This window comes from Lissotriton helveticus, chromosome 6, assembly GCF_964261635.1.
Source record: "Lissotriton helveticus chromosome 6, aLisHel1.1, whole genome shotgun sequence".
Classification (NCBI taxonomy): Eukaryota; Metazoa; Chordata; class Amphibia; order Caudata; family Salamandridae; genus Lissotriton; species Lissotriton helveticus.
Window position 1 is genome coordinate 1,925,507,318 of NC_136067.1, and position 18,226 is coordinate 1,925,525,543.

Here is an 18,226-nt window from a genome sequence, read left to right on the forward strand (position 1 = left end):
AACCAAGACCAGACGTACAAAATTCTCCGCTTGATGAGTCTGGTCTACCTCCGTTTGTAGATAGTTCTTATCTGAGAGTCCAACAAGAATTACTAAGAGCAGCTTGGGCAGTTTACTTCACCACTGAATTTGTTGAAGTATCATACTTGTGTATTGTACCCTCAGCACAAGTAGCAGAATTGATTGCTCTGCCAAGAGCATGCTGTATGGCTAATGCATTAAGTGTAACGATCTATAGAGACAGCCAATATGGATTTGTAGGGCTGCATGATTTCGGGCAACTTTGATCACAGGGAGGTTTCATGACATCCCCTGGTACTCCCATTACCAAAGGCACATATATTTTGAATTTATTGGAAACTTTGCAGCACCCTAAAGAAGTTGTAAAGTGTATTGCCCATTAATCGGGTGATGACATATCACCATGGGTAATAACTATGCCAACCAAATTGCTAGGTGTTGTGCTTTTGAAACTACAATTTAATCAAAAGAGCAAAAACTAGAGAAAGAACAGTGTAAATTGGAAACAGGAACTGATTACTCTACTAATAAGAATAGTTTTTATTGAATCCAGTGCATACAACACTCTGTGAACTCGGAGAACTTAAGGAGGAAGTACAAGAGGATGAAAAGAAAATGTGGGTAATAACTGATTGTGAGAATGACTACAATAAAATGTGGTTATCCCCAGAACACCAATATGTACTTCATGATGCAACGTTAAGTATGGCAAGATTGATACACGGACAGACGTGTAAGGAGAGAAGCAATGGTGAAAGATTTTAAGAACTACTGGTGTAATTGTCACTTTAGAGCTGTAGTAGATGATTTATGCCAGAGATGCATTACTTTTTAGAAGATGATTCAAGATAAAAGTACACTAGTTATATTGAGTCACTTGGGCAAGTATGAGGGACCATTGGCTAGACTTCAAGCGGATTATATTGAGATACCTATTCACAATGGGTTTAGGTACAAATAGGTGATTATTTGTTTATTTTCTAAATGGGTGGCGGCTTACCAACTAGGAGATCTGACAACATGACAGCGGACAAACCATTATTAAGGGAACTAATAGCACACTATGGGATGCAGACTTCTATGAAGACAGGCAAAGGTACCCACTGTAAAAATCAGATCCTAAAGTTACCATGTACAACTTTGCAAGTTGATCTAAAGATTCACTGCAATTACAGACTAGAAATGTCAGGCTTGGTGGAAAGGATGAATGCATAATAAAATCCAAGCTAGACACATATGTGCATTGTTGACTTCGAATCAGCCAGATGCTCTTCAACTTGTGATGTCGAGCATTAGAAACATAAAGACTGGTCTCTCACCACATAAAGTTTTGATGGTAAGGGAATAAGAATCCCTGCATTCCTTCAGCAGCACTTGTACCAATACCTGATGACATTGTACTGGACTACTGTAAAGGTCTGACTGATGCAGTGAAATGTCTCATCAGGTGAATGTGATAACACTGTCAACAAAAGAAGACCAGTGCCACGCTCGGCTGCCAGGTGACTGGGTAGTGGTGAAGAAACGCGTTTGTAAGAATTGCTTGGAATCACATTGGCAAGGACCTCAGCATATGATTCTCATAACGAACACTGCTGTGTAGTGAGCTGGACTCCCACAGTGGATCCATGCAGCTCACACAAAGAAGGCGAGGACTGCAGACGAAGAGGTGGTGACGATAACCACTGATTCACAGATATGCTGCGTAGATCCAGATACGGGAGAATAAATTGAAGCTGATCCGGGGAGTTCCTCGGCTCTCTCTGGTGAAGAAAACCTAAATCATGTAGAAGAAGAAACAATTGCAGTAACAAGAACCAAGGGACTGAAATTCCAGTTCTTGCAGGAGTAAAGCTGAAAATGTAAGTATCATAGTAAGTTAAGTTGATGACTTGAATGAACATAAACATCTAGTGACGAGTGAAGCAGATTCAGCAGTAGTCACAAGAGAATCTGAATAAGAGAAAGTGCATCAAGGAGACACATGGCTGGATTCGTTAAGAAGAAGCAAAAGATTGCACTGGAAGACTAGAAAGCCAGAGTCAATTAGAGAAGAACCAGAGACAGTTGAAATAGAATCTCAAAACAGTAATAATAAATCACCTGCAACCAAAAGACCAACGAAGGAAAGAGTACAGAATAGAAAGTGTGCATCACCTGAATGAACTTAGCTGGCATCTGTAGAGATTTCTAATGCTGCTTGAGCATTAGTTAAAATTAATGAGGAATTAATGTCTATGCGTGCAATGATTAAGCAAAACTGCCTTGCATTAGATCTCCTTCTCTCGAAGGAAGGTGGAGTCAGCTCATGCAGCCAACCTATGTGGTGTCAATTGCGGTCTTCCTCCCAAGCCAACCCCTCTGCAAGCCAACGCCGATTCCTGAGCACAGTAGTCTTGAACTTGCATCAAACATCCCAACACACAAGTCTACCGTCTTGCTACCATGTAATGAATTCGGTACATCCACAGCGTCCCATGTGCTGGGGTTCATGAGCGGAGCAAAGTTTATCTGTGTGACTAGAAAAGAATAAAGAACTTTTTGGAAATATGTAAACAAAATCACTGTGAATATTTCTACGCAGCATTTTTGTTAATTTTATTATATCTGTGCTATGAATATGTCTTGACGTCGTGGATTTTACTAGGCGTTGCAAACACAACGCGTTCGTTACAACGACTGCGTTGTCACAACGCACTACCATTACAACGCAAGTCGTTACAACAAATTGCTCTGGATGGCACACTGGACTTAGGAATAGTATGATTTACTATTCCTAAGTCCCGTGTGTGCAATACTAGGGAAAGTGTTGGAATAGTAAATCATACTATTCCTTATCCTAGAGCGCCATCTAGCGCAAGTCGTTGTAACGATTTGCGTAGCAATGGTAGTGCGTTGTGTTTGCACGAGGTGTAAAACCCACGTTGTAAACGTTGTTTCCCCTGTGCTATGCATACTTACATCAGCCTTGTGCGAAATAAAAACTAGCCTGAACTAAGGATAAGAGAAATTATTCAAAAACATAAATAAGGGCCTATGCTATTCAAATTTTCTGTTTAAATTTAAAGCACAGCAATTTTCAGCCGTTTAACCCTCTGAAATATTTTGTGGCCCGTACAGACCTACATTAACTAAGCCGTCATTCACCTCTAAGCAACTTCCCTGCTCTGTGGAGACTAACAAAGCGGGGGGTGTATATGCTTTGCATGGTAAAAGTACAGGGGGTGTAAAAAATTTTACTTTACCTATAGTGCCAAAATATTTTGGGATGACCCTGTATGCATGGTGCCCTCGTCTGTGACTCGCACCCAAGAACATAAGGTAATTAATATGTAAGCGTATTTTTTATAAATAGATGTTAATGATGGTGTCTTATCTTTCTATCAGCAATTCATACCTCAGGCAGTGACCAAAGTTGTAGACCAGCAAGCAAGAATGTGTACCATCTTGGGTTACGCAGACTTAATTTGCCAGTTGAATACTAGCATATTTGCTTTAAATTAAAATACAGTTTCATCGAATCCATAGAGAATCAGAACCATTTATGTTTTCCATGTTATTTTCTATTTATTGGAGCTTTCAAAATTTTAATATCCTGATGTAGACCTGTTCAGAATTGCTTGGTGCCGAAGTGACTACTGTTAGCACGTGTGGGCATTTAAATCAAAATGTTCATTATTATCAGTGTGCAGAGCAATTTATCTACACCTGAAACACATGTGCATTCTAACATGGAATGGTTACAGTTGAAACGATATATTACTACATGTTAAAGTGTGTATTTCTGTCTTAAGCTAACTAGGCTTCAGTTAGGCCTCAACGCCATCTTGTCCAAAATGGAGGTCACATTATCTTGTTTATTCTCTGTTTGTATTTCTGCCTGTCACTACAGTCAGCAAGAGGTGGATTTGTTTATTTCTGAATTGCACCGTTCTTGAAGAATACCAGCTAGAGGGCCTACTGTAACATATTTTCAAGGACCTTCTGCTTGCACGCAGCATTGCATTCATTCACAATGATTCACTGTCTTGTAACTAGTTTGTTCTGACACCTTTAGATGACATAAAGTCAGAGGTGCTGAATCAATATACATGTGGTGGGTTGGTGCTAAGGTGATGGGGTTATGAGGATTCGTATGGCTGTAAACGAATTTGTTGGAAATGTCATTCTTTGCTCATACCATGGTGAACTTGCAGTTTCCATGCTTTCTAATGGAGAAAATGGCTGCTTAAAACCCTTGATTTTGGTGGTGAGACAGATCTTTTTGATCGCTACTAGGGATGCCGTCCAATTCCTTACTGATTTTGCTGCACATTTGAGACTTCGTCTGTTTCTGATGTTGTCTGTTATTCTGCATTGTTCTTATTGAGAGCAGTTATGGCAATGACCTTATGCCTTTAAATGAGATTATTGCTACAGCTGCACTTTACAATTTCTGTATTGTATTCATGGTTTTCTAAATACCCAGCTAGATCTCAGTTTTGGAGTCGGCCCTTTCTCCACTGACTGCATTTTGAGATGCTGTTTTGAACCTTGTCTCTGGGACACATTGCCTCGGTAGTGGAGGATAGCACCGTCCCCCATCCACCCCACATTCTGGGTGTACCATTGATATGCAGATTATTGTCAGGGCCCCTCTGCGCCCTCACTGCTTTGGGTTTCCTTTCGTCTTCCCTGTCTTGGCCTGCACCGAGACTGTGCAGTTACGTCTTTTCAGCAGCAGAGGGCAGCAGGCACCATGTTTTGAGCCTTCTTCTAATCCCCAGCGTGTTTTCTCTTTTACAGGCTGTGCCACAATAAACAGAATAAAGTCTATCTGCCCGAGCCTCCCTTTCCTCATGCAGAGGTAAGCACACCCTTAACGTCACACATTCTTAAAACGCAAAGGGCCGCGTCAGTTTACATTAATATAGATAAAGTAAGGACTCTATAAGAAGCAATCCGCTGCTGTGCTCGGCCCTCATTTTATCCTCATGTAAGGAAGAGACCGGAAAGCAATGTGAGTCCAGACTGTTTATTGCCACACTTGTGTTAGTACTGACTGCTGCAGTTTTATCTTCTGCATAATGTGTAAATCTGTGGAACATAAAGTGGCACACAATCTCCTATTGCACTGAGGGCCCTTCAGATCTTCACCCACAGTCTTGTGACAGGTGAGCAATGTGCTGCCCTGGGGTTACCGCACACTGCCACGCCTGAGGCTCCTTTAGTGGGTGGTAATACCACATCACAGAGGTGACGCCCCCCTCTAGCATACATCTGCTGGCAGTGACCCACAGAACATCTGGCAAGAGATGCAGCAAAGAGTGGGAGCTTTCAGTCACCATTTACTACAAATCGGGGTGAAACAACCCCCCACAATTGGGTAAAGTTATTCCCATGTCGTGTGAAGACCCAAGCATTTAGCGCCCTTCGTAAATTAGCGCACAATTTAAGAATCCTCCTCCGCCTCCCAGTGCGACTGTTGTAAAGCAGATGAATCCACGTACAAGAGTTTAAAACGGAGCACGCGGTGTGAATATCAAGTACCATGCTTCTGAGAACTGTGGCTGCATTCTCTGTTATTGCGAAATACAAGTATTTTCATTTACATAAGTACTCCAAATTTCAGGGATATTATGCAGAATTATGTGTAATGGCACAAAATTCATATGTAGCATTTAGCGCTTTATTGTAATGCAAAATGTGTCCTCATGTCAGTTTTTGTCAATAAGGTGCATTTTTTAACTAAATAAATAGCGCAGACAGCAGCCGCTCATGACTTGGTTGTACAAGTGCTCCTTCATTATAATTTTGCCAGAAACTGCGGCATAATTAAACAACGTGGTGCAATGGCATATGTTGGGGAATTTCACGTAACAAGCGAAAGCCTTTCGCATCAGACAGATATGTCCTATGCTTTTCCCACCAGAAGCAACAAGTTCTAGTTCTAGCACCAGGTGTAGCGGTGGAGGGACCGTAGCTGTAAGAGTAGGTTGAGATGAATGATCCCTGGCACCAGCATGCCATCTCTAGGAGTGGTTTGACAGGGAGGGACCGTAGCTGTAAGAGTAGGTTGAGATGAATGATCCCTGGCACCAGCATGCCATCTCTAGGAGTGGTTTGACAGGGAGGGACCGTAGCTGTAAGAGTAGGTTGAGATGAATGATCCCTGGCACCATCATGCCGTCTCTAGGAGTGGTTTGACATGAAGGGACCGTAGCTGTAAGAGTAGGTTGAGTCGTGGTATCCTTGGCATGAGCATGCCATCTCTAGGAGTGGTTTCACATGGAGGGGCCGTAGCTGTAAGAGTAGGTTGAGTCGTGGTATCCTTGGCATGAGCATGCCGTCTCTAAGAGTGGTTTGACATGGAGGGACCGTAGCTGTAAGAGTAGGTTGAGATGAATGATCCCTGGCACCATCATGCCATCTCTAGGAGTGGTTTGACATGAAGGGACCGTAGCTGTAAGAGTAGGTTGAGTCGTGGTATCCTTGGCATGAGCATGCCATCTCTAAGAGTGGTTTGACATGGAGGGACCGTAGCTGTAAGAGTAGGTTGAGATGAATGATTCTTGGCACCAGCATGCCGTCTCTAGGAGTGGTTTGACATGGAGGGACCGTAGCTGTAAGAGTAGGTTGAGTCGTGGTATCCTTGGCATGAGCATGCCGTCTCTAGGAGTGGTTTCACATGGAGGGACCGTAGCTGTAAGAGTAGGTTGAGTCGTGGTATCCTTGGCATGAGCATGCCGTCTCTAAGAGTGGTTTGACATGGAGGGACCGTAGCTGCAAGAGTAGGTTGAGTCGTGGTATCCTTGGCATGAGCATGCCGTCTCTAAGACTGGTTTGACATGGAGGGACCGTAGCTGCAAGAGTAGGTTGAGTCGTGGTATCCTTGGCACGAGCATGCCATCTCTAGGAGGGGTTTGACATGGAGGGACCGTAGCTGTAAGAGTAGGTTGAGTCGTGGTATCCTTGGCATGAGCATGCCGTCTCTAAGACTGGTTTGACATGGAGGGACCGTAGCTGCAAGAGTAGGTTGAGTGTTGGTATCCTTGGCATGAGCATGCCGCCTCCTGGAGTGGTTTGACATGAGGGACCTTAGCTGTAAGCGTAGGTTGAGTTGTGGTATCCTTGGCATGAGCATGCCGCCTCCTGGAGTGGTTTGACATGAGGGACCTTAGCTGTAAGAGTAGGTTGAGTCGTGGTATCCATGGCATGATCATGCCACCTCCTGGAGTGGTTTGACAGGGAGGGACCGTAGCTGTAAGAGTAGGTTGAGATGAATGATCCCTGGCACCATCATGCAGTCTCTAGGAGTGGTTTGACAGGGAGGGACCGTAGCTGTAAGCGTAGGTTGAGTTGTGGTATCCTTGGCACCATCATGCCGTCTCTAGGAGTGGTTTGACAGGGAGGGACCGTAGCTGTAAGCGTAGGTTGAGTTGTGGTATCCTTGGCATGATCATGCCATCTCTAGGAGTGGTTTGACATGGAGGGACCGTAGCTGTAAGAGTAGGTTGAGTCGTGGTATCCTTGGCATGAGCATGCCATCTCTAGGAGGGGTTTGACATGGAGGGACCGTAGCTGTAAGAGTAGGTTGAGTCGTGGTATCCTTGGCATGAGCATGCCGTCTCTAGGAGTGGTTTGACATGGAGGGACCGTAGCTGTAAGAGTAGGTTGAGTCGTGGTATCCTTGGCATGAGCATGCCGTCTCTAAGAGTGGTTTGACATGGAGGGACCGTAGCTGTAAGAGTAGGTTGAGATGAATGATCCTTGGCACCAGCATGCCATCTCTAGGAGTGGTTTGACATGGAGGGACTGTAGCTGTAAGAGTAGGTTGAGTCGTGGTATCCTTGGCATGAGCATGCCGTCTCTAAGAGTGGTTTGACATGGAGGGACCGTAGCTGTAAGAGTAGGTTGAGTTGTGGTATCCTTGGCATGATCATGCCATCTCTAGGAGTGGTTTGACATGGAGGGACTGTAGCTGTAAGAGTAGGTTGAGTCGTGGTATCCTTGGCATGAGCATGCCGTCTCTAAGAGTGGTTTGACATGGAGGGACCGTAGCTGTAAGAGTAGGTTGAGATGAATGATCCTTGGCACGTGCATGCCGTCTCTAAGAGTGGTTTGACATGGAGGGACCGTAGCTGTAAGAGTAGGTTGAGATGAATGATCCTTGGCACGTGCATGCCGTCTCTAGGAGTGGTTTGACATGGAGGGACCGTAGCTGTAAGAGTAGGTTGAGTCGTGGTGTCCTTGGCATGAGCATGCCGTCTCTAAGAGTGGTTTGACATGGAAGAACCGTAGCTGTAAGAGTAGGTTGAGTCGTGGTATCCTTGGCACGAGCATGCCGTCTCTAGGAGTGGTTTGACATGGAGGGACCATAGCTGTAAGCGTAGGTTGAGATGAATGATCCTTGGCACGTGCATGCCGTCTCTAAGAGTGGTTTTTCATGGAGGGACCGTAGCTGTAAGAGTAGGTTGAGATGAATGAACCTTGGCACCAGCATGCCGTCACTAGGAGTGGTTTGACATGGAGGGACCGTAGCTGTAAGAGTAGGTTGAGTTGTGGTATCCTTGGCATGAGCATGCCGTCTCTAGGAGTGGTTTGACATGGAGGGACCTTAGCTGTAAGAGTAGGTTGAGTAGTGGTATCCTTGGCATGAGCATGCCATCTCTAGGAGTGGTTTGACATGGAGGGACCTTAGCTGTAAGAGTAGGTTGAGTCGTGGTATCCTTGGCATGAGCATGCCGTCTCTAGGAGTGGTTTGACATGGAGGGACCGTAGCTGTAAGAGTAGGTTGAGTCGTGGTATCCTTGGCATGAGCATGCCGTCTCTAGGAGTGGTTTGACATGGAGGGACCGTAGCTGTAAGAGTAGGTTGAGTCGTGGTATCCTTGGCATGAGCATGCCGTCTCTAGGAGTGGTTTGACATGGAGGGACCGTAGCTGTAAGAGTAGGTTGAGATGAATGAACCTTGGCACCAGCATGCCGTCACTAGGAGTGGTTTGACATGGAGGGACCGTAGCTCTAAGAGTAGGTTGAGTTGTGGTATCCTTGGCATGAGCATGCCGTCTCTAGGAGTGGTTTGACATGGAGGGACCTTAGCTGTAAGAGTAGGTTGAGTAGTGGTATCCTTGGCATGAGCATGCCATCTCTAGGAGTGGTTTGACATGGAGGGACCTTAGCTGTAAGAGTAGGTTGAGTCGTGGTATCCTTGGCATGAGCATGCCGTCTCTAGGAGTGGTTTGACATGGAGGGACCGTAGCTGTAAGAGTAGGTTGAGTTGTGGTATCCTTGGCATGAGCATGCCGTCTCTAGGAGTGGTTTGACATGGAGGGACCTTAGCTGTAAGAGTAGGTTGAGTAGTGGTATCCTTGGCATGAGCATGCCATCTCTAGGAGTGGTTTGACATGGAGGGACCTTAGCTGTAAGAGTAGGTTGAGTCGTGGTATCCTTGGCATGAGCATGCCGTCTCTAGGAGTGGTTTGACATGGAGGGACCGTAGCTGTAAGAGTATGTTGAGTGTTGGTATCCTTGGCATGAGCATGCCATCTCTAGGAGTGGTTTGACATGGAGGGACCGTAGCTGTAAGAGTATGTTGAGTGTTGGTATCCTTGGCATGAGCATGCCGCCTCCTGGAGTGGTTTGACATGAGGGACCTTAGCTGTAAGCGTAGGTTGAGTTGTGGTATCCTTGGCATGAGCATGCCGTCTCTAAGACTGGTTTGACATGGATGGACCGTAGCTGCAAGAGTAGGTTGAGTTGTGGTATCCTTGGCATGAGCATACCATCCCTTAGTGGTTTGGAGTGGCAGTGTCGGTTGGGATGGAGGAACCTTGTCTGCAGGAGATGCTTGAGATGGAGCAATCTTGGGTTTAAGAGACAGTCCAAAAGGAGGAGGAGGAGGAACCCTGCGTGTAAGTGGAGGTTTGGTTAGAGAAAACTTGGTTACATCAATTGCATTGATGATTTATGTTCTGCTAATTATCAAATGAAACGTTTCTGAAGCAGCATTCACTTTAAATGGAACACTATGCTAAGGGAATCGGACACCACACCAGCAGAAGAACAGCAGTCCATGAAATTGAGCACATTTAGCTGTTGGGCTGTACATGAGTCACAGTTGCTGCTGTTGATACAGCTCACACATTGACTATCGCAGCGACAGAATTGCATGTTGGAAATTGGTTCACAAGTGTAAGAGCTGCTTTTGTTTTCACAAGTGATGTTTATACGAATGTAATTAATTAACCTAAAGTTAGGTGCATATTTTATTTCAAATGTGCAGTTGAGGCCTATGTCAATTTGTTGTGCATAACAACAATCATGTACATCTAGATACCCCTACAATATTGCAGACAGTCATTTATACAAGCCGAAGGTCCACCCAAAAGTGGCATACCTTTGGAGTATACAGATATCTGCGGATTTTTCCTTTTCCTCAGTAACATCTTATTTTGTATTTAAATATCACTCATGGATAGCACCCCGATCATTCACTGTAGGACGCAATTTTCTCAAGTTGCCAGAAGAGGAAAACATTTTAAGTCACATACTACCTGCCGATCAATGTGTGAGGCATTCAGAGTGTACACTGCAGAGCATAGCCACTTAGTGTAAGACATTTCTGTGACAAGCGACGGGAGAAGAAATTACATGACCTTAACTTTAGCTTTTGTTTTGGGTTTCAGCTCATTCAGACCAACAAGCTGAAGCACTACCCCAGCATCCATGGAGACTTCAGCAACGACTTCAAGCAGCCCTGCGTCGTGTTCACGGGCCACCCCTCGCTGCGCTTCGGGGATGTTGTCCATTTCATGGAGCTGTGGGGGAAGTCCAATCTAAATACTGTGATATTTACTGGTAAGTAGCCAACAATGTGTCTGATGGGCTCTTTTCAAGAGAGTGAGGTGACTGACTGTCCAGTAAAAGGAGAGCTTAGAGGAGCAGAATCTGTTGAGCTGATGGCTGACAGGGCTAGGTGGGGTTTGGGCAACACTAGGACATGGGCATGAACAATGCCTGCATCAATGCACGAGTGACATCCACCGCATGAGCACTGCCAGGGCTTTAAATGATAGTATTGTCTTTCTGTTGGTTGGTACAGGTATGCATTGTTTTTCATCATGGAAACAGTTCACAGTTTTGCAAGTGGTTGAGGTGTGTACCTCGTCCTCGGAAGGCAACATGCACCATGAAGCTACAGGATGGCGAGTGTCTTTTGAACAAGTACCTCTAGACAATAAAACGTGTGTGGTTTGTGTATATTACATTTATTTGTGCACTGTAAAAGCTGAATTTAGACTTTCATGCTTCAGGCGACAATATGAACGCATGTATCTGCCATTTTGTTCGAAGGAGAGCCTTCACATTTTGGTCGCTTTGTTTATGAGAAATATCTTGCTCTGACAACTGGCACTGAAATGTCTCAAAGGTTAATAGTAGATTGGTCTGAAAAGAAAATCCAGCCTGGTCGGTTCCTGAAACAAGGAATATTAAAGTGGTTGTTGTGTTGGAAGCCATCTTCAGGCAGGAATCACCTGTGAAGGTAAGGGAGGCAGGACAAGGGAAGTGGCAATGCATTCTTCAATTACAAAAGACTTGTCATTTCATCTTGTATACGGTATTCCCCTCAATCAGGCCTGCTAAATCTGCCCTTTTCCGTTCAGAAAAGTGGTTTCTCCTTCCAGAGCTGCTGCCATCCTCACTGGATTGTGACTGCTGGTTTTCTACCCGATGGCGATAAATGCAGTCAGACCTGGTCCAGGGGGCACACAATTGTCATTTATTCAGATTGCAGAAGGATGTGCCATTTCTTAGGGTACACTAGGATAACAGGAGTTAAAAGTTGAGTTACACTGAAACCAATGAGGGCTCTGCCTGTGCTCGACCAAAACAGGTACATTTCTGTTACTTACAGGTGTGTGCCTCACGGGAGGTAGGACTTCAGAAGCTTTCTGTTTGCCTCTATCAGTTATTTATTTAGTGGTTGAGAATTATCACCCTTTCTTGTCCAGTTCTCAAGCCATGCAGTGTCTCGTTGTGGTACATTCCAGATGAACAAAAACAGAGTAAGCGCCTCTAGTGGGAGCATCCTTTAGAAATCTTAAACTAAATCCAGGCTAACTAAAGGCCTTCTCCTACGCACCTCTTCCAGGTCTCAGCCTGAGAGCTTGTTAATCACTGGAAATAATCCTAAGAAACATGGAGGTTTATCAATCCAGGCATGAAGATGGGTGAAGTGTCTACAGAGGAGGCGGCCTGACCTTTCAGTTCTCTGCATTTACGGATTTCATCATTGGGTTATGATCTCTGATGCTTTACTACCAGTGTTCATCTATCCTAGGATGTGAGGCTGGAAGGTATAGGGGGAGGGGGGTTGTGAAGAATAGGAGGGCATATGGGGTGAAGGACAATTTATGGTTGTCTACTTCTGGCAGCTGTAAACCTTGCATTGTGTGAAAAGGTGCTAGAGATCAGAAACCAGTCACCAACACCCAATTCACCCTGCTATAATGGCTTGCCCGATATGTAACATAATGCAGTGCTTTGCCAAGCCACAGTGGTAGGGTATCTGGGGTGGCTGCCAAATCATATTACTTAGTTATTTAACTTACAAATCACTAATAAATGCACCATAGAGAGTGCACTTGTTTCTCACCGGTCCTGAAGAAAGCCTAGCTATTAAGCCTCATAGGCTGAAATACGTAGATCAATTCAAGGATGTTTGTGATTAGTTGAATCACACATAACATACCCTTTCCTTGCTTTTAAACGTTGCCATACAACCCCATTAATAAATATATAGGTTTTCCTAGTAAGGAGGGAGATCCTAGAGGCAATTTTAAGTCCAATCACCTTCTCACTTTCTTGCACTGTCCAAACAAAGAATCCCTGCTCCGCTGTAACACAGGCGTCGAAGCACACCGGGGAGGCACTCGGCGTCCCAGGTGGGACCCAATGAGGAAGCATGTCACCAACTAGGTTGGAGGGTGGGGGTTCTTTTAAAAAAATAATATTTTTCCCTTCAATGTAGTACGTTTGGTTTCAGAATTGTTCCTTCTTTGTTTATATTGTTATTCCTTCGGGGACTAGTAGTAGTTTTTTAATTCCCTTCCTCTCCTTGTGTTATTCTCTTATCTTCCCATGGATGCAGAATCAATTTTAAATCCCTCATGCTTCTATACTAAACTTCCCATGTTCTTTCTGGCCAGACATCATTTAACACCTGCACCTGTGGGTACCTGCATTATATGAACACCCATTGGCACCTGTACCGATTGGCTACTGCACAAGACCTTCACTTACTTCACCCTGTATCATCTGGCACTTCTGCTACATCGGCCTCTGATGACCACCAGCTCCACAGTGACACCCACACAGGCACCGATAAGCGATACCTGCCACTGCACCCTTTTACCATGTCTGCACGATGGGCAGGCACCAAAATAAAGACATCCAGGTTACAATCAGCAGTCAATCACACGGGGACACATGGGTATAGGGAAATGTGCACAGGAATTGGAAGACTAGGGGACGGCGAGGCTAGAGGGAGGCACTGGGACATGAAGGCGCTTGGACATGCGAACAAATGCACCAGAAGAGCGAAACACTGGGAAAGGCAAACACGGTCATGGACACTGACGCAGGAGACCACAGTCAACAGGACAAAGCTCTTCGAACAGGGAGGTAGCGGAATGCTTTAACACTGGGAGACACAGCGCCTCTGACTGAACACGGCACTATATGTCGACATAGCTTATTGCTCAGGGTAGTGACAGCTCGATGGCACAGGGCGCTGATAAACAGGCTGCCTTTGCAATAGTTTAGAGAGGTAAGGTGTTTAAAGATTAGGACAACCCCAGTCTGTTTGCGAAGCTGAGTGGAAGTTAGATTCTCGTTGTGCTCTGCTACACAAATACGGAATTGGAAGGTTGCCTGGGAATATGTGTTTATGGGCTGATGACTGAATGCCTGCTATAAATCAAGCAGCATTGTTCTAAAAACCCCTTCAGCTCTCAGCACCCACAAAGTCAACTTTGTATCGTGAGAGTTCACCTAGAGTCTAGCCCGATTTCCTAGAACACATTTGAAACCTCATCCTGAAGGATAGACTAGTAAAAGTAATGAAGACCTGCTCCGTGCAGAGTATCCTACCAGCAGCTCTCTTCTGGTGCTATGAAAGTGGCGAAGGCTGCATAATGAAACCAGTTCAATAGAGATGAATGGCCATCTTTAGGTACCAGCTGGGTTCTGTTCAGCACAAAGCGTTTTATCTCAGCAGTTAGCGGCAATCAAACCCATGACCTTTCCGTATTCTGCAACAATTCTTCACACCAATCCAGATGCTGCTGATACTGTTAAGCAGCATGAGAGCAGCTCCAGGTTTGGGTGGATCAGGCTGCCTCGATTCTCCCACAGGCACTGGGGGCCTGTGCCTGTTCTCCACTTAGCTGTCTTAAACAGCTTAGTGGAGAGGTTTACACTGCGCATGTCAGACTGGCCGTCGCATGACAACCGGCCAAAGTGACATGCACAGTGTAAACTGGTGAAGTGAGCACCACTCCCCTGCTGCAAGCCAGCAGCTTTGGCCCCGCCTACAAACACGGCTCAGGGTGGAGAAAGTGAAAAATAAAATGGTAATAAATTGATTTTATTACCATTTTATTTTTCACCTTTGCGGCGCTGGCAGCAGGAGGGCGATGCTCTTCCACCCTAATAGAGGGGCCGCCGCTGGACATTTACCTGGTGTCTGTGAATTTTAGCACTTCAGGGATGGTATAAGTTGCTTCTTTGTAAACGGGCTGCACTGATGAAGATCCTCAATATGGATAAACTGCTGGATAGACTGGTAGCTTTGTTTGTGAAAAACACATTGCCTGATCTAGCCGCTATCTTTCCTCACGAAGAACACAGTACCTGAGATCCTCAATATGAGCTTCTGGTCTGGACTGCTATCTTCCCTCAGGAAAAACAGAGTACCTGAGATCCTCAATATGAGCTTCTGGTCTAGACTGCTAGCTTCCCTCGGGATGAACACAGTGCCTGCGATCCTCAATATGAGCTCCTGGTCTAGAGCATAAGGTCTTTTGTGAAAGACACATTGCCTGTGATCCTCAATATGAGCTCTTGACTAGACGGCAAGCTTCCTTTGTGAAGAGCACAGAGACTGTGATCCTCAATAAAACCTCCTAGTCTAGCCTGCTAGCATCCTTTGTGAAGAGCACAGTGACTGTGATCCTCAATAAAAGCTCCTAGTCTAGACTGCTAGCTTCCTTCGAAAAGAACACATTGCCTGTGATCCTCAATATGAGCTCTTGACTAGACGGCAAGCTTCCTTTGTGAAGAGCACAGAGACTGTGATCCTCAATAAAAGCTCCTAGTCTAGCCTGCTAGCATCCTTTGTGAAGAGCACAGTGACTGTGAGCCTCAATATAAGCTCCTAGTCTAGACTGCTAGCTTCCTTCGAGAAGAACACATTGCCTGTGATCCTCAATATGAGCTCTTGACTAGACGGCAAGCTTCCTTTGTGAAGAGCACAGAGACTGTGATCCTCAATAAAAGCTCCTAGTCTAGACTGCTAGCTTCCTTCGAGAAGAACACAGTGTCTGTGATCCTCAATATGAGCTCCTAGTCTAGACTGCTAGCTTCCTTTGTGAAGAGCACAGTGACTGTGATCCTCAATATAAGCTCCTAGTCTAGACTGCTAGCATCCTTTGTGAAGAGCACAGTGACTGTGATCCTCAATAAAAGCTCCTAGTCTAGACTGCTAGCATCCTTTGTGAAGAGCACAGTGACTGTGATCCTCAATATAAGCTCCTAGTCTAGACTGCTAGCTTCCTTCGAGAAGAACACAGTGTCTGTGATCCTCAATATGAGCTCTTGACTAGACTGCAAGCTTCCTTTGTGAAGAGCACAGTGACTGTGATCCTCAATAAAAGCTCCTAGTCTAGACTGCTAGCTTTCTTCTGGAAGAACACAGTGCCTGTGATCCTCAATATGAGCTCTTGGAGTAGACCGCTAGCTGCCCCAGGGAAAGACATGGTGCCTGTGATCCCCAATATCAACTTCTGGTCTAGACCGCTAGCTTCCCTTGGAAACAACACAGTGCCTATGTTTCCAGGTATGTTTTTTCAAAACAAGGGGGCCCTACAATTCGAGAAAGTGGGGTGTATACATTTATTGTGTGAACAATGATTCAATTGGGCCAGTGGTCCCGTACAGGTTCCTTCTCAAAGAAAGGAAGAGGAATTTCTTAATAATAGGTTCCATACATTTTCATTCATGACTCTGGAGTATGCATTCTAATAAAAACCAGCATTGGCATAGCCAATAGGTCTCACCTTTGGGACCTTATAAGTGTTTAGCCATGCAGCACATTATCACCCACCGGGCAGATTTCTGTACTGGAACTAGTACTTATGTAAAGTGCTTTGATAACCTTCATCCGCGCTACGTAGTGCAAAAAATAAAAAGGAATGAAAGGAGAAGTGCTTGCAGATTTCTGAGGTGGGGGAGCGAAAAGATACACTCTGTAGAGTTAAGCTGTGCCTACCTGCTGTAGATGTTTGTTTTTTCTCCACAACAGTTAGGGTAAAATGCTGACTGCTAACCCGCTTCTGTTTTGTTTAACAAGAAGCATGATCATCCGGTCAACAAATGTTAAGCATCACAATGTAGCTATTTACTGAAACCCCACGAGGATCGTTCCCTTCCTCCCCAAGACCTGAGTGGTCTTTAAGGAGCTTTAACAACTGTAGCAGCTGCTTGTTGCCTAACAGGGTAGGCTTGGTGGCCAAGTCCCGCTCATTGTACAGTGGTGACGATTCTGTTGAAAAGTAAGCTGTCACCGTAATTGATTTTGTTTCTGTTCCTTTGTGTTTTAGAGAAAATGAAAGCGCACTCTTGTGGAGGTGGGGTGGAGGGGACACGCCTTCTAATGAAAGCGGCATGGTCTGGAAATGAAACCTGACCCAAAACAGATGGCAGCCTGTGCGCCGCCGCTGCTGGCTCCTATGATATAATGGCAGTATCAAATCACTACCAAATCTAAAAGCGAGCACAGTATAGAAAATCAGGAGCCGAATTGAAAGGAGGCGAAAGTCAGTTATCCCATGTGCAAGTGAAGGGGGGCTGGAGTATGCTGCATCTTGGTGCCAAGTAACAGATGTTTATTGCCAACCAAATGGATGTTAATCAGTCCATCGGCCTCCAGTAGGATGAAAGGCGGAGCAGACAGACGTGCTGGGTTTCAAACCTGCGGTTGTGAGTCAAACATAAGATTAATAGGGGCTTGCTTTAAAGTTAAGGTTGCATTATATAATGCCAGTACCAAATCAGAAAGCGAGCACAGTAGAGAAAATCAGGAGCCGAATTGAAAGTAGGGAAAAGTGAGTTATCCCAATGTGCAAATGAAGGCAGGGCTGGAGTATTCTGCATCTTGGTGCAGAGTAACAGTTGTTTATTGCCAACTAAATGAATGTTAATTAGTCCGTCGGCCTCTAGTAGGATGAAAGGTTGAGCAGATGCGCTGGGGTTCGAACCTGCGGTTGTGAGGTTAAACATAAGATTAATAGGGTGCGTGCCTTAAAGTTAAGATTTCATTATATAATGCCAGTACCAAATCAGAAAGCGAGCACAGTAGAGAAAATCAGGAGCCATGTGTGTAAGCAGAGGCCTCGCTACCTCTGCCGCCACTGTCAAAACACGATTTTGCTTCCTTCCTCCTTCTACAAGTCAGCAGCAATGGGCCAAGCATGACAGCGAATGCACTCGTTTCTCATTGCAACCAGAGCATTGGAAGGGCTGTGCGTGTGGCATGTGAAGGGAGGTTTGGTTAAGAAGAATGGCGCGAGATAGAAGCGGGCGCGAGTGAGCACGACAGCGCGACGAACGCGCTAATTAAAAACAGATGGTGACATGACCCCGAACAGATGGCGCCCCTGCTCGTAACTGCAAGCCCTAGGCCGTGGGCAGATACATTTCCTGGGAAAGGTGGGACATGCACCTGACTTTGCCCAATTGCGTGCTGTCTTTTTAGAAAGACGCACGCAAAGCCCAATAGAAAAAGGCATGTGAAAAGTCCAGAGTGATTCCAAGAGGTTGTTTTCCTAGAGCAGCGCAAGTGAGCTGCGCTAGGCTCGGCCTAAAAAGGCAAGTATAACGTAGGACAACCTCCAATATTTTTTGTGTATAGTGCAATTAATTTATTCATTCCAGCATGTGCAATT

At 45.2% G+C, this 18,226-nt stretch overlaps 1 protein-coding gene across 1 annotated transcript in view; it reads left to right on the top strand.

Moving 5' to 3' along the window:
• Positions 1-18,226, top strand: part of INTS9 (integrator complex subunit 9) — a 393,694-nt gene that overhangs the window by 285,865 nt on the left and 89,603 nt on the right. Inside the window, exons 11-12 of the mRNA XM_078649901.1 lie at positions 4,807-4,867; positions 10,688-10,859. Of these exons, the coding sequence (XP_078506027.1) occupies positions 4,807-4,867; positions 10,688-10,859 (233 nt within the window). The remainder of the gene's footprint in view (positions 1-4,806; positions 4,868-10,687; positions 10,860-18,226) is intronic.